This window comes from Triturus cristatus, chromosome 9 (genome assembly GCF_964204655.1).
Source record: "Triturus cristatus chromosome 9, aTriCri1.1, whole genome shotgun sequence".
Taxonomy (NCBI): Eukaryota; Metazoa; Chordata; class Amphibia; order Caudata; family Salamandridae; genus Triturus; species Triturus cristatus.
In genome coordinates, this window is record NC_140592.1 from 707,024,038 (window position 1) to 707,039,101 (window position 15,064).

At 46.3% G+C, this 15,064-nt stretch overlaps 1 protein-coding gene across 1 annotated transcript in view; it reads left to right on the forward strand.

Annotated features, from left to right (window-relative positions):
* The first annotated feature begins 9,720 nt into the window (after positions 1 to 9,720).
* Positions 9,721 to 15,064, forward strand: part of LOC146798556 (cystatin-like) — a 51,880-nt gene continuing 46,536 nt past the window's right edge. The window contains exon 1 of the mRNA XM_085625858.1: positions 9,721 to 10,185. Coding sequence (XP_085481984.1) covers positions 9,925 to 10,185 — 261 coding nt within the window. The 5' untranslated portion in view covers positions 9,721 to 9,924. The remainder of the gene's footprint in view (positions 10,186 to 15,064) is intronic.

Here is a 15,064-nt window from a genome sequence, read left to right on the forward strand (position 1 = left end):
TCTAAATGGGCGCTTTGTGTGCCAACGCAGTGATAGCAGCCTTGGCTCTGCTGGAATAAGCCCTCAACCCTTCTAGAGGCTGGCTTCTTAGCTAATACGTAGCAGATCTTAAAATAGAGGGCCAGCCATTTTATCTTTCTTTGCCTCAGGGAAACCCACAAGGTGCTGATCGTCCACCTGATGGTCTTTGTTGAGATTTGTGTAAAAACTCAATATTCTTTAAAGGTCCAAACAATGGAATCTCTCCTCCTCTTTTGAGGGGTGAGGTGGAGCAACGAATGTTGGAAGAGTGATGGATTGTTCGACACAAAAAGGAGTCACAACCTTCATCAGAACGGCCGCTCTAGTGCCCCAGAAAAATAGGTGGTATAGGGCAGCTGGGCTGAAAGAACCTGAACCTCACACACATGGCAAGCTGAAGCTCACACAATGAGAAAGTCACTCTTCAGAGTGAGAGAAATAATGGGCTTCTGTACATCAGCTCAAACGGGTTTCACATGAAAAAGAGAGAACCAAATTAAGGTCCCACTGTGGCCTCAAAAAAGGTTCAGGGGGAAACATATGAGTTAGGCCTGTAATAAATCTCATCACAACAGGCAATTTAAACAAGGACGTTTGGTCCACTAACCACAAATAGTCAGAAAGGGCCCACAAATAACCTTTAACAATGCTCACTGCAAGACAAATAACAATACATATTACAGTATAGCCTGCAACCGGTACATCTCTCAGGAGCCACACCAGCCCACTAACTTGTCCCGGCACCTGGTGAAACAGACTTTGTAATAGGACACCTGCAGCGAGGATGGTATCCACTGGTTCGTGAAGGAGACTGAATGCAGTTAACTGCAGCTCCTCAATCTCCATGCGTGGAGGTGTAGATTGCAGAGGCCCTTGTTCAAGACCCTGCCCTGCTGCTGAAACAGAAGATCCTCCTGAAGCAGCAGCCTGACTGGGGGGTGAATGCTCAAGCCCAGAACCTCCGTGTACCCCACTTTCCTGGCAAAATCTGGGGCCACTAAAATGGCTTGGGCCTGGTTGTTCCTGATCTCCTTCAGAGCTTGAGGCAGGCAAAACAGAGGAGCCCTATGCTTTACGCTAGGCTGAATGCATCTCCAAGAGAGACCCTTCTTTGTAACTCTAGTGCGCAAACGTACTGACATCTCGTGTTCTTGGTGGTGGCAAAAAGATCGAGCCAGGCTTCTCCCCATTTCTGAACAACACCAAACGCCACCTCTGGGTTCAACTTACATTTGTGATCTGCTAGGTTTCACTGACTGAGTTTGTCCCCTCTATTGTTTAACAATCCTGCTAGGTGGTGCACGTACAAGGAGATACCCTGGCAATTTATCCAGCCCCAGAGGCGCTGGGCCCCCTAGCACAGCCCCAGGACCTCACCCCACCTGCTTTCTTCAATACAACATGGAGCTGGTGTTGTCCATGAGAACCGGAACCAACATCCTTCTGATGGAAAGTAGAAAGGCTTTCAACTTAAACGAATGGTCTGAGCCTCCAACAGGTTCATTTATAGTTGGGTGTCCACTGGAGACCAGAGACCTCTGATCTCCACCCCTACCAGATGACTTTTCCTACCCAGAAGTAATGCATCTGTCACCTTCCGTTCTGTATGGGCTAGGAATAGGGATCTGCCGCAGGTCCAATTGTAGTCATGCAGCCACCACTGCAGATCTTTTGGAGTCTCCTCCATAACCTGGATGGAATCTGACAGATTCCCCTGCTGATGGTCCCATTGAGACCTCATATCCCACTGCAGAGCCGACATATGTCACCTGGCATGGTCGATGAGCATGACACAGGAAGCAAATAGACCAAGAAGCCTTAGATCCACTCTCAAGGAGACCCAGGGCCAAGTTTTGAACAACAGGACAATAGCCCAAATGTCCTAGACTAATTGATTCAGAGGGAACGCATCAAAATGCACCGTATACAGAATGGCTCTGATAAATAGGGACCTCTGTAAAGAAGTCAGTGGTGAATATGGCACATTGTGAACCCTAATGATGTCAGACGCTTCACCTTCATCTGAAGGTAGCCCACATCTGACTGTGGTGAGCCTGCCTTCAACACCCAGTCATCGAGGTGAGAACGCTCTTGGACATTTCTTCCAATTCAACACTGTCAATAGAACTTGTTAGTAGCTTGAAAGGAAAGGAGTTAACCACAATTTTGATCTTGAGGTACAGTGTGATCATTAGGACCACACAGTCTAAGTCAGTAACTTGAAGTTAAAATGTGCATTACATCTCAAAGCTAGACTAATATAAATCATTCTCAAAACAAATACTGTAAAAATGCAGGATTATCAAAGGAAGACCAAAGCAGTGAAAAATATTGGTCCTCAACAGCAAAGAGCATATAAGGGTCTCTGTTGCAGCTATGTAAAATAAAAGAAAAAGGCTTTTTTGACTAGAAGAATAGTTTCGATCCTTCTTTCCATGCATGGAAAAGATTTAAAACATCTACCAATCCTTACACTAAACTAGAGATAGAGAAACCCCTATTGAATCAAGGGAGCAAGAAAGGTGTGTCAGCATCAGAACCTCTGTAGAAGTTCTATAAGTAGGAAATCATGTGTAGCATGACGCCACACAGTCAAAGATAACAAGAGAGATCTGTACATCTCCAAGTATAAAGGGAATCTGACCAAACCCATGGTGGGTTCAGTAACTAAAATTCACAAAGAACATTCAAGAAATAAAGACCTCATACATATAACAATAAGTTCCCAGAAAAGAACTTGCCGCTTTGAACACTACTCCCATATTCCAGTCTCCGCTTTCAAAGCATCCTTGGTTCTTCCCTTCGTCTGATAGTACCAACTTGTAACACTCCCTTTGTTCTTCACTAAAATATTTAGACCTTGCCAGTTCTTCCTCGCCTCACTATCTCTGAAAATACAATGTGCTTTTCACTAACTAATGAATGTTTTTGGTCCGCAACTGCAGAGGAGAAACATGGAAAAACAACTTTCATGTTAATATTAGATGTCCCAACTGTACGCCTATGGCCCACAGTCTTGCTAACTTAACAATTGTCTTTGCATGCATAGTGACTTTACATCCTAAATGTAATCATATAAATGAAATCTTTAATAAAGGAATCAAGCTCTTTTCATATTGTACTCTTATATGTGGAACAATAACTAATACATTTATTATTCAGCCAAAATGACAAATGGTCACAATTTGTCCCAAAAAAACATTGAACACACATCCGATTCATTCTCACTAATTTCTGGCATTTTAGTGCACCAACTTACAATCTAAGTCTATAGAAGGTTAATGTCAGCAATCCAGATGTTTCTGAAAAGATAAAATGTTAATATACATACACCTATATCTCAAAACACACAATAGATGCACTTTCTATACCTTTGATGCACCATATCTCATTAGTATTATTGTCTCACATGAGTACATGAGGCCAAATGTATATATGGCCTAACCAAACGTAAAAGAATGGAGCCAGAAGTAAGGGTAAACTAGTATGCTCAACTTCCGAAGATATGCTGAAACCATTACCATCCCTTTTATAACCACTCGAGGGGCACTGGTATGACCGAAGGGGAGAAAGGCAAATTAAAAAATGGTCTGACCAACCGCAAGTAGCATCTGTGGGCCTGCAGAATTGGAACAATGAAATAGACATCCTGCAGGCCCAACAGCACCATCCAGTCTACTGGATCCGGGGCATATAAGCGTGGTCCAGCGGGAGCGTCTGGGGTTTGTCCTTCCCAGGAAGAAGTTAAGAGTTTGATGATCTAATAAGGATGACGGCCTCTGTCCTTGATCGGCACTAGGAAATAGGAGAAGTAACATCCAGGCCCTAAATACAAGGACAGCCCTCTCTATACAGTTTCTTTTGCTAAAAGAGCCTGAACTTCCTGCGGCAAAATGGATAGGTGCTCCTTCAAAAGTCACTCTGATGTAGGCAGAAGATGTGGCAAATTGGAAAGGAATGGCAGGGGGTAGCCCCGTTGAGTGATCTGCAAGCCCCACCTGTCGGATAATATATTCTGCCATCCCTAGAAGACATTACTGACCTGCCTCCCACAGTGCAGTCGTGTGATGCTAAGGGCCAACTGAAGTGGCTTGAAGGCTGATGATGGAGGGGCAGGACACTGTGAGGTTTGCTGTCCCTGAAACCCTGGATGATGTCTAATGGATCCCAAACCCCAATCCTGACACTGTCCCTGAAAAGACTTGATTGTCTCTTGCTGGGGTGCTGGGCAATAGCATTGCATACATGGCAAACCCCTGGGGAAGCCTCAAAATGGCCAAAACTGTTGAGGATACTGTCTCATGGGTGTAGAGAGGCCCAGGGAGCGTGCTGTAGCTCTGCTTTTTTTTGAAGAACTTCAATGTAGAATCAGCCTTCTTGCCAAAAAAATGAGACCCTTCAAATGGCATATCCATAAGTGACACCTGAATGTCACCAGAGAAGCCTATGGATTTAAATCATGTGGTGCCAGAGTACTACACCAGGCCTGACTGTTCTGCCTAAGGAATCGGTGGTGTCCAGTCCTGAACTAATGACATATTTTGTTGTGTCCTGGCCATTGTGATTGGTTTGCAGTAGTTTGGATAGAATTCCTGCGGGACTGCCCGCAACATCTTGGTGACCATATCCCATAATACATGGGCATGCCTACCCAGCAAACAGCTGTCATTGACTAACCGAAGGATTATGAGTGGCAGAGGAGTGCCTTAATTTCACAAATGCCTTAATTCTTTTTGACTCTCTGATTTTGGGGGATGGGGCGGAGGGTAGTGATTTGTAGGAAATTCGTTGGGAATAACTCTACTGGTAGATGCCTGAGCTTTCAGGTTCTCAGGTGTAGGGTGCTGTGTCAGGAAAGTAGGATGAACTAGAGCAGGCATGTGCATTGGGCTGCCTGCCTATTCATAGGTGTGCAAGGGCAACGCTTAGCTCAAGTACCCTTAGTATGTCCGTCAGGGCTTCGCTGATTGGCAACAAGGGCTAAGGACTAAACCAACCAAGGTTGCAAGACTTACATTAGGACATTGTTTTATGCCTCAATAATAGGTAACTGTGATTCTAGAACTTCAGCTGTGCGTCTGATGGCCACAGCAAATGAGCTTGTTTCTTCCACTGACAGGGCGGGGCAGAACGCATTCCAGTATCAGAGGGAGTGTCCAATCCACTGGCCTCATGAAGGTCATCGTAGAAATTATTGCCATCATATTGTGGTGGCAATTCATCCCAACATCCCCATTGTCCCTAAAAGGTGGCTTACTTTGGTCAGAAGCTGATTTTAAAAGTTGTTGGAGCACTGGAGGGCAGCTCCTAGGGAATGGCAATGTTTTGACAGAGTCTAAATGAACTGGGGCTGAGTGCATCAGAACGGTTCCAGAATGTGACCCCAATCGAGGTCAAGGTGAATTTGTCGGACAATATAATAGGAATGGCGTCCTTCTCCACCATCAGAGATGTTGGGGCCGGTTTTGACATGCCATGAACCAGTGTGGATCTTGAAGCTGGATTTGAAGTCAGATCCAGAGTTGGAGCTGAACCTGAATTGGTTCAGGAGGCACAAACGGTGCCAAGGACAGGTTTGCTGGTGGTAATCTGACTGGAGATTGAGGCAGAACTGTGAGGCCCAGAGGCACACCAGAGAGCCTGAAAAGAGCCAAAGATGTGCAGCATGGCTGCTCTGAAAGACTCAACCTGTTGCAATGTTGCCAACAGCCCCAGAAATCTGAAGTGCACAAGGATCATCTGTGAAATTGGCTCCTCGGCAGGAGACCTGGAGCAAGGCCAAGAAACAACTTGATGAGTCCCACTTGACCTTCTTATGCTTCATCCAAAATGCCAACTTACCTAAAGACGTGGTCTGTGCCCTTGACTTCCAGTAGGAATGGGACTTACGTAACTTTGTTTCACAGTTTACAGCTTTGTTTTGGCTTTCCCAGAACACCTTTGGATTCATAAAGGCACACTCCTCGCCTGACCTGGAATCATGGCCCAAAACCCAGAGACACACCTCCAAGAGATCTATCACAGACATCTGTTTGGGACAGTTCCTCATCGTAGTTTTAGAGTGTGAGAAGCTGGCCTGGTATATGGTGTACACTTATGTAAGTGAATACCTTGCACCAGCCCAGACAACCCTTATGGGTGTTTAAGAGGTCTTAGACAACCTTAGAAAGTTCTTTAAGTGGTAGCTGTGGAGAGCAGCATTCATTCCTAGCCCAGAAGGAGTGAAAAGCAGCTTGTTTTACCAAAATGCAATAATATAGTATAGATTAAGTAAAAAAGAACCACACAAAGTATTTATAAAAATATGTATTTATTATAAAATACTCTTTAACACATAGAAATATCTCCTACCCAGAGATATGCACAATGCACACAATACGTCAGCAAAATAGCACAGTAAATAGCACGAAAAACACAGTGGCCCCAGGCGGGGACCAAACCATATACTAAGAAAGTGGTATCAGAACCACGACTCGGGTTAAGACAGTGTTGAGAGGACCCCAAAGAACCACCCAAGGTGAGTAGATAGGGACCCCATGGAGAGCGTGTTTAGTGTGAGAACAGGACCGCGTGCTCCATACAACTCTACGTGTAAGTCGCGGTGGCATTTTTAAAGATTAAAGACCCTTCCCAGTGGACCCTGAAAAAAACCATGTGGAAGAAAGAAGGTTGGAAAGCCACCCCATGTTACTTACACCATGGAAGCCGGGTGCATATGTGTGAAGTTGTATTGGAAACCGCTGTCGAACCCAGTGGAAGACTTCAGGAAGGTGCCGCTGTTGAAGAAGGAGAAAGTGTCCGGTGGAATCCAAGGAAGGAGTCTAGATGAGAGGTACCCTCAAGCAGAGGGAACAGAGTCTATGTCACTCAGGAGTGACCAGGAGACTTGGAAGATGAATGTCCTCTGATGTCGGATGTTGCAGAATGGATGACGATGACCTTGACTCTGCAGCTATGAGATCCAGGCAATGCTGAGGAGGACCAGGAGCTGTGCACAAGCTTTCCCATGAAGGATGTCGAGTGCTGAGGGGTCAGTGTCTGGCGGGAGCACCAACTAGCCCTGGCAAAGGCAAGCAATGCAGGAATCAAAGAAGGAGCAACTTCAAAGGGTGGGGAGTCAGGGTAGGCCCTGAGCAATTAGGGGAGCCCAAAAGGAACACGTGTGACCCTCAAGTGGACCCACAGGCCGGAGTCACTGGAGTCGCAAGAGGACCTCACCAAAAGATGCAGGCCACGATGCACGAATGTGGTGTGGCTGAAGATTCTAGTCACTGGAGGTGCTCAAGGTTGGGGCTACTCGGAGCCCAAAGATCTTCTAGGAAAGAAACCAACAAGCCTTTGCAACTGCAAGTTGGACGCATTGCACAGACGTTTGGTTATTGTAACCCCGACAAGAGATATTGGCCTCAAACTTGAAGAGAGGGCAGGCCTCAGGAGCTGTGGAAAACCACCACCTGTGTTGCAGAGCCCACAGAGTCCGGAGGAGCTCAGGATCTGCAGACAGGTTGACTTAGTTGCGGTGCTTGCGAATGCAGGGGAGTGACTCCTTCACTCCAAGGGAGATTTCTTCATGTGTCTTTGATGCTTCACAGGCCTTGGAAGGTTCCTGTATGATGCACAGGCACAGACGATGCAGCAGACTGGAAGGGAGATGAAGTCAGGCCCAAACGAAGTCCAGCGATGTCCAGAGGACTCAGACTGTAGAAGTGCAGTGGTGTCTGATCTGAATCTTATCCCACAATTAATCTAGGGACCTACGCCCAGGAAAGCCCTTAAGTACCTTAGGAAAAGGGTTGGGAAGATTCAAGGGACCATCCCAGGGGAGGATCAGGACACGGGGAGGTTACTCCCATGTCCTTTGCCCAGTTTCGCACCAGAGCGGGAGCCAATGGCTTCCAGGACTGGTCATAACTGGACTATGCACAGGGACAACAAATGTGTCCCTCATGCAGACTTAGTGGCGCTGGCAAGCGCACCCACCCCATCCCAATACACTAAGTCCTGTCTGGGAGGTGGTCACACCTGCCTGTGACAGGATGCCTATTGTTCTGCCTTCCCCTGCTCCAGCTGGATCAGCAGCAGTAGGGCAGAATCGTGTCTCTGGGCGGCAGCAACCATTTTGTGCTGTCCGGATCAAGAAGGCTGGTATCGGGAACACTGAGAGCCTAACAAAGGGCTCTTCCAGTGCTTGGAATCATACCTCCAACACCATTTAAGGTGTGGGCGTATGATTCCAACATGTTTGATATTAAACATGATAGGATTCGTTGCAGCCGTTTTCAAGATGGTCATCGCGTAATTATGCGGTGCCCCTCTATATAGTATATGGCTGCTTCACTGACAACCCAGGAGAATGGACTCCGTAGGCTGCAGAGGTATCCTGCTTATGCAGGTGCACCCTCTCACTTAGAACCAAGCACCCTGCCTTTAGGATTGGAAAGGCCTGCTGTAATGGTGACTTATCGGTTTTAAGTGCAGTGACCCTAAATATAGGAATCCTATATCTTTAGGAAGTGGTGCTTGCTAGCACCAGCTTACATAGGCTGCAATGGTTGCAGCCAGACATATAGTTCCATTTTGAATGGTCTTTCATGGGTGGCATAATATGCTTCAGCCCATCTGAGACTTCTGGGGTACCTATGCCCTGGGTACCTTATCACCATATACTAGAATTTTTTAAGGGTACCCTGTATCCAGTCTGAAATGTGCCTAAGTACTGAACACAACAGTTTAGGGAGAAAGCAGATAGACTGGGGTCCTGGTTAGCAGGGTCCCAGTCAGACTAGTCAAAATACAGCTTAGCACCAGGCAAAATGTGGGGGTGTCCATAGAAGCAGATCTTACTTTCCTACAAGGAGGGAACATGGTCCCTTGCACACTGGAAAATAAAACTTTTGAGAGAAAACTTGTCAACTGATGATAAAAAAAAGTTCAGAGCTAGCTCTTGATCAGTGTACGAAGGTGCTTAAAGAAAGGAACTGATGTCAGCACCCGGGTATGCCGCTGATGGCTCTGACTGTTTACTTCCGACATGGAGCGGCACGTCAGCAGTCAGCACGTGGGAGCTACGCTATAATAATCCTCTGGATCAGGCGCACAACACCCATTGGACTCACAGGGCTTCAGCCCCCCCCCCCCCCTCCCCTCGTGTGTGGCAGCCCGGGATGAGACAGCTTCCCGGCGCACACACAGCCGCACCCGAGCACTTCACAGGTCTTTAAAAGACCATTTGTATGTTAATGAGGCCTCGCTGTTGTTTCACCCCTTCTAAGACCCTGCAGCTCCACTCTGCCTATGGCTTAAAAGATTCAGCCCCCCCCCCCCCCCCCGAAATTTGGCTCTAGTTGCGCCTCTGCTCTGGATCCATCCAGTTTAGCGCCCTGGGATATTCAGAAGGTGAGGAATTTGCTGTTCGAAGTATCCACCAGAAGTCTTTGTACTTACTTTTATACTTATGCTTGTGTTTGTAAAATTGGCGTTTTGTACTGATTTTGTGTGTATTAGTTTCACCCCCTTGTCCTGAATTTTACATTCACTGACCTGAATTTGCTGCCGTGTCTGGTGGTGTCCCCGTGACAATATAACTAGTCTCGCACTTCATTGTTTAAGGTCTGTGTCATGTGCACATTCTGTTCTCTGTACAATGCAATAATCACGTTTTCATGCAGCAGAACGTGCAAGAATTTGGAAAGGAATTTCAGTCACAGCAACCACAACATCCGGCAGCTTAGTGAGTCAATAGGCGGAGAGGTGAATTCGAGCTCCTGTTTCCGGGACAGCCAATCCCTGTAAATTCAGCTCAGGGAAGGTAAGATAAGAATAGTTTACGCCCCTCGCGCCTTCAGTTGTCCTTTCAGCTGGCTGCCTGGCTCATCTCGAGAAGTCCCGTGTTGTGCTGCGAGTATGGCTGCCTCCTGGGTGTGTTACGCTGCTCTCCTGCTGCTCGGATTTGCGGGGCTGCCCCTAGCTCACCCAATGGACGACTATCCAGAGAGTGAGACGATCCGCGCAGAGACAGTTCAACTGCTCGGAGGGTGGAATCCCCTTGACGTGACCAGCGAAAAAGCCATAGAGATGGCGGACTTCGCCGAAAGCGTGTACAACGCTAATGAAAATGACAAGTGCGAGTACCAAACCGTGAAGATCCTTGCCGCTAGCTATCAGGTGGGTAACAGCAGGGCTTTAAGTGGAAATCATAAAAGGGGGGAGGGGTGGCTCTGAAAGGGGTCGGGCCAATGTAATTAAGGGGCTGGCTTTAACATACACACCAAGATTGTCATAGAGTAAGGGCTTTAAGTGCGCCGGGTCCTGCCGGGGCGCAGCACTGGCAGTTCTAAAAAGCAGCGCAGGTGCTACTGAGACGGGTCTCTATAGAGCTCTCCATTTTTGCCTTCACCGGCATCAGGGTAAAACCACGTAGCCTTGTAGCAGTGCCACCCTTCACTGCCTTTGATACAACGTCAAAGACACTCGTTACAGTACTTTCTCATCATTTCAGAAGGGAAGCATTTTCAATATTATATACAACGGATCCATAGTTGTTGCTTATTTATCTTACTCAGCTAACAGCCATTGACAAAGCCAATAGTTTTCCCTGGCTTGTTATACGTGTAATGTTACATTTGTTATAAATCTGGATGCAATGACAATAACAGCAAAATACCAGTCGGGCAGCACACTATGCTAAGCACAGATTTTTAGGTCTCGCGAGCCAAAGGCTCGAAGAGACATTTTATATCTGGGCTTTTCAAAGTGCTGCCGTGGCCTAAAGCTACAGTGCACGTGAACGTGCACGCGCGCAGCGCCATGTGTCTTAACTCCGTAGCGATCGTAATCCGATCACTTTCACTTTCGGGGGCTCCTATGTTGCTGGCATTCCCCCCTCCCTTCTCGCCCAGCCCTTCTTGTTTATTTTGGTGTCCTAGCAACGGAAGCTTTGAAGTCACTACGCTGTTCTTATATTAAAATGCCGCTTTCAGTACGCAGCTTGCAGTTAGAGCAACGGAAGCTTTGAAGGTGTCACTACGCTGTTCTTCTATTAAAATGCAGCTTTCAGTGCGCAGCTTGCTGTTTTGGCAACGGAAACTTTGAAGGTGTCACTACGCTGTTCTTATATTAAAATGCCGCTTTCAGTACGCAGCTTGCTGTTAATTGCCGTTCCTTCTTATTTTACAATCCGCTTTCAGCCCTATCAGAGTGCAGTCAGATGTGCAGCAGGTGCAGTGACACCGAGTCTTGCTTGAGCGATGGCCTAGCAGCAGCACAGCGGCCACAGACTGCTCTAAAGTCAGCCGTACCAAAGTGCAGTCAGACGTGCAGCAGGTGCAGTGTCACCGCGTCTTGCTTGAGCGATGGCCTAGCAGCAGCACAGCGGCCACAGACTGCTCTAAAGTCAGCCGTACCAAAGTGCAGTCACACGTACAGCAGGTGCAGTGGCACCACGTCTTGCTTAAGGGATCCAGATGAGTGTTTGAGCTTTTATTAATTGCCGTTCCTTCTTATTATAATACCGCTTTCAGTGCGCAGCTAAAGGTAATGCTTGCAACGGAAGCTTTGAAGGTGTCACTACGCTGTTCTTCTATTAAAATGCAGCTTTCAGTGCGCAGCTTGCTGTTTTGGCAACGGAAACTTTGAAGGTGTCACTACGCTGTTCTTATATTAAAATGCCGCTTTCAGTACGCAGCTTGCTGTTAATTGCCGTTCCTTCTTCCTTTAAAACTCTTTCTTATTTAAAAATGCCGCTTTCAGTACGCAGCTTGCAGTTAGAGCAACGGAAGCTTTGAAGGTGTCACTACGCTGTTCTTATATTAAAATGCCGCTTTCAGTACGCAGCTTGCTGTTATTAATTGCTACTCATTCAATACTACTCGCTCTCTACTACTCTCTACTACACACACTACTCTCTAAAACTCATTCTCTACTACTCACTCTCTAATACTCTATACTACTCACTCTTTACTCCCTACTAGTCACTCTCTACTACTCACTCTCTACTACTCACTCTCTACTACTCACTCTCTACTACTCTCTATTCTCTACTCTCTATTCTCTACTCTTTACTCTACTACTCACTCTACTACAGACTCTCTACTACTCACCTCTACTACTCACCTCAACTACTCTCTACCCTCTACTCACTCTTTACTCATCTATACTACTCATTCTATGCAACTCACTCTACTACTCTCTACTACTCAATCACTACTAATCACTCTCTAATACTCACTCTATACTACTCTCTACTACTCACTCTACTTCTCTACTACTCTCTAATCACTCTCAACCACCCTCTACTGCTATCTACTCACTCTCTACTACTCACTCTCTACTTTCTACTACTCATTCTCTACTACTCACTCTACTACTAACTACTACTCACTTTCTACTACTCAATCACTATTACTCTATGCTATCCACTGTACTACTCACTCTCTATTACTCACTCTCTCCTACTCTCTACTAACTCTCTAATACTCTCTGCAATTCAATTTCTACTATCCACTCTCTATTACTCTAATACTCACTTTCTGCTACTCTAATACTCAATCTCTACTACTCACTCTCAAATACTCACTCTATACTACTACTCTCTACCTCTCCACCTCTCTCACTACCACTCTCTACACTTGCTTTAACATAAACGAAGGCGAGACCTATTGCATTTTTAGGTCTCGCGAGCCAAAGGCTCGAAGAGACATTTTATATCTGGGCTTTTCAAAGTGCTGCCGTGGCCTAAAGCTACAGTGCACGTGAACGTGCACGCGCGCAGCGCCATGTGTCTTAACTCCGTAGCGATCGTAATCCGATCACTTTCGCGGGCTCCTCTGTTGCTGGCATTCCCCCCTCCCTTCTCGCCCAGCCCTTCTTGTTTATTTTGGTGTCCTAGCAACGGAAGCTTTGAAGTCACTACGCTGTTCTTATATTAAAATGCCGCTTTCAGTACGCAGCTTGCAGTTAGAGCAACGGAAGCTTTGAAGGTGTCACTACGCTGTTCTTCTATTAAAATGCAGCTTTCAGTGCGCAGCTTGCTGTTTTGGCAACGGAAACTTTGAAGGTGTCACTACGCTGTTCTTATATTAAAATGCCGCTTTCAGTACGCAGCTTGCTGTTAATTGCCGTTCCTTCTTCCTTTAAAATTCTTTCTTATTTAAAAATGCCGCTTTCAGTACGCAGCTTGCCGTTATTAATTGCCGTTCCTTCTTATTTTACAATCCGCTTTCAGCCCTATCGGAGTGCAGTCAGATGTGCAGCAGGTGCAGTGACACAGAGTCTTGCTTGAGCGATGGCCTAGCAGCAGCACAGCGGCCACAGACTGCTCTAAAGTCAGCCGTACCAAAGTGCAGTCAGACGTGCAGCAGGTGCAGTGTCACCGCGTCTTGCTTGAGCGATGGCCTAGCAGCAGCACAGCGGCCACAGACTGCTCTAAAGTCAGCCGTACCAAAGTGCAGTCACACGTACAGCAGGTGCAGTGGCACCACGTCTTGCTTAAGGGATCCAGATGAGTGTTTGAGCTTTTATTGATTGCCGTTCCTTCTTATTATAATACCGCTTTCAGTGCGCAGCTAAAGGTAATGCTTGCAACGGAAGCTTTGAAGGTGTCACTACGCTGTTCTTCTATTAAAATGCAGCTTTCAGTGCGCAGCTTGCTGTTTTGGCAACGGAAACTTTGAAGGTGTCACTACGCTGTTCTTATATTAAAATGCCGCTTTCAGTACGCAGCTTGCTGTTAATTGCCGTTCCTTCTTCCTTTAAAACTCTTTCTTATTTAAAAATGCCGCTTTCAGTACGCAGCTTGCCGTTATTAATTGCCGTTCCTTCTTATTTTACAATCCGCTTTCAGCCCTATCAGAGTGCAGTCAGATGTGCAGCAGGTGCAGTGGCACCGCGTCTTGCTTGAGCGATGGCCTAGCAGCAGCACAGCGGCCACAGACTGCTCTAAAGTCAGCCGTACCAAAGTGCAGTCAGACGTGCAGCAGGTGCAGTGTCACCGCGTCTTGCTTGAGCGATGGCCTAGCAGCAGCACAGCGGCCACAGACTGCTCTAAAGTCAGCCGTACCAAAGTGCAGTCACACGTGCAGCAGGTGCAGTGGCACCACGTCTTGCTTAAGGGATCCAGATGAGTGTTTGAGCTTTTATTAATTGCCGTTCCTTCTTATTATAATACCGCTTTCAGTGCGCAGCTAAAGGTAATGCTTGCAACGGAAGCTTTGAAGGTGTCACTACGCTGTTCTTATATTAAATTGCCGCTTTCAGTACGCAGCTCGCAGTTAGAGCAACGGAAGCTTTGAAGGTGTCACTACGCTGTTATTATATTAAAATGCCGCTTTCAGTACGCAGCTTGCAGTTAGAGCAACGGAAGCTTTGAAGGTGTCACTACGCTGTTCTTATATTAAAATGCCGCTTTCAGTACGCAGCTTGCTGTTATTAATTGCTACTCATTCAATACTACTCGCTCTCTACTACTCTCTACTACACACACTACTCTCTAAAACTCATTCTCTACTACTCACTCTCTAATACTCTATACTACTCACTCTTTACTCCCTACTAGTCACTCTCTACTACTCACTCTCTACTACTCACTCTCTACTACTCACTCTCTACTACTCACTCTCTACTACTCTCTATTCTCTACTCTCTATTCTCTACTCTTTACTCTACTACTCACTCTACTACAGACTCTCTACTACTCACCTCTACTACTCACCTCAACTACTCTCTACCCTCTACTCACTCTTTACTCATCTATACTACTCATTCTATGCAACTCACTCTACTACTCAATCACTACTAATCACTCTCTAATACTCACTCTATACTACTCTCTACTACTCACTCTACTTCTCTACTACTCTCTAATCACTCTCAACCACCCTCTACTGCTATCTACTCACTCTCTACTACTCACTCTCTACTTTCTACTACTCATTCTCTACTACTCACTCTACTACTAACTACTACTCACTTTCTACTACTCAATCACTATTACTCTATGCTATCCACTGTACTACTCACTCTCTATTACTCACTCTCTCCTACTCTC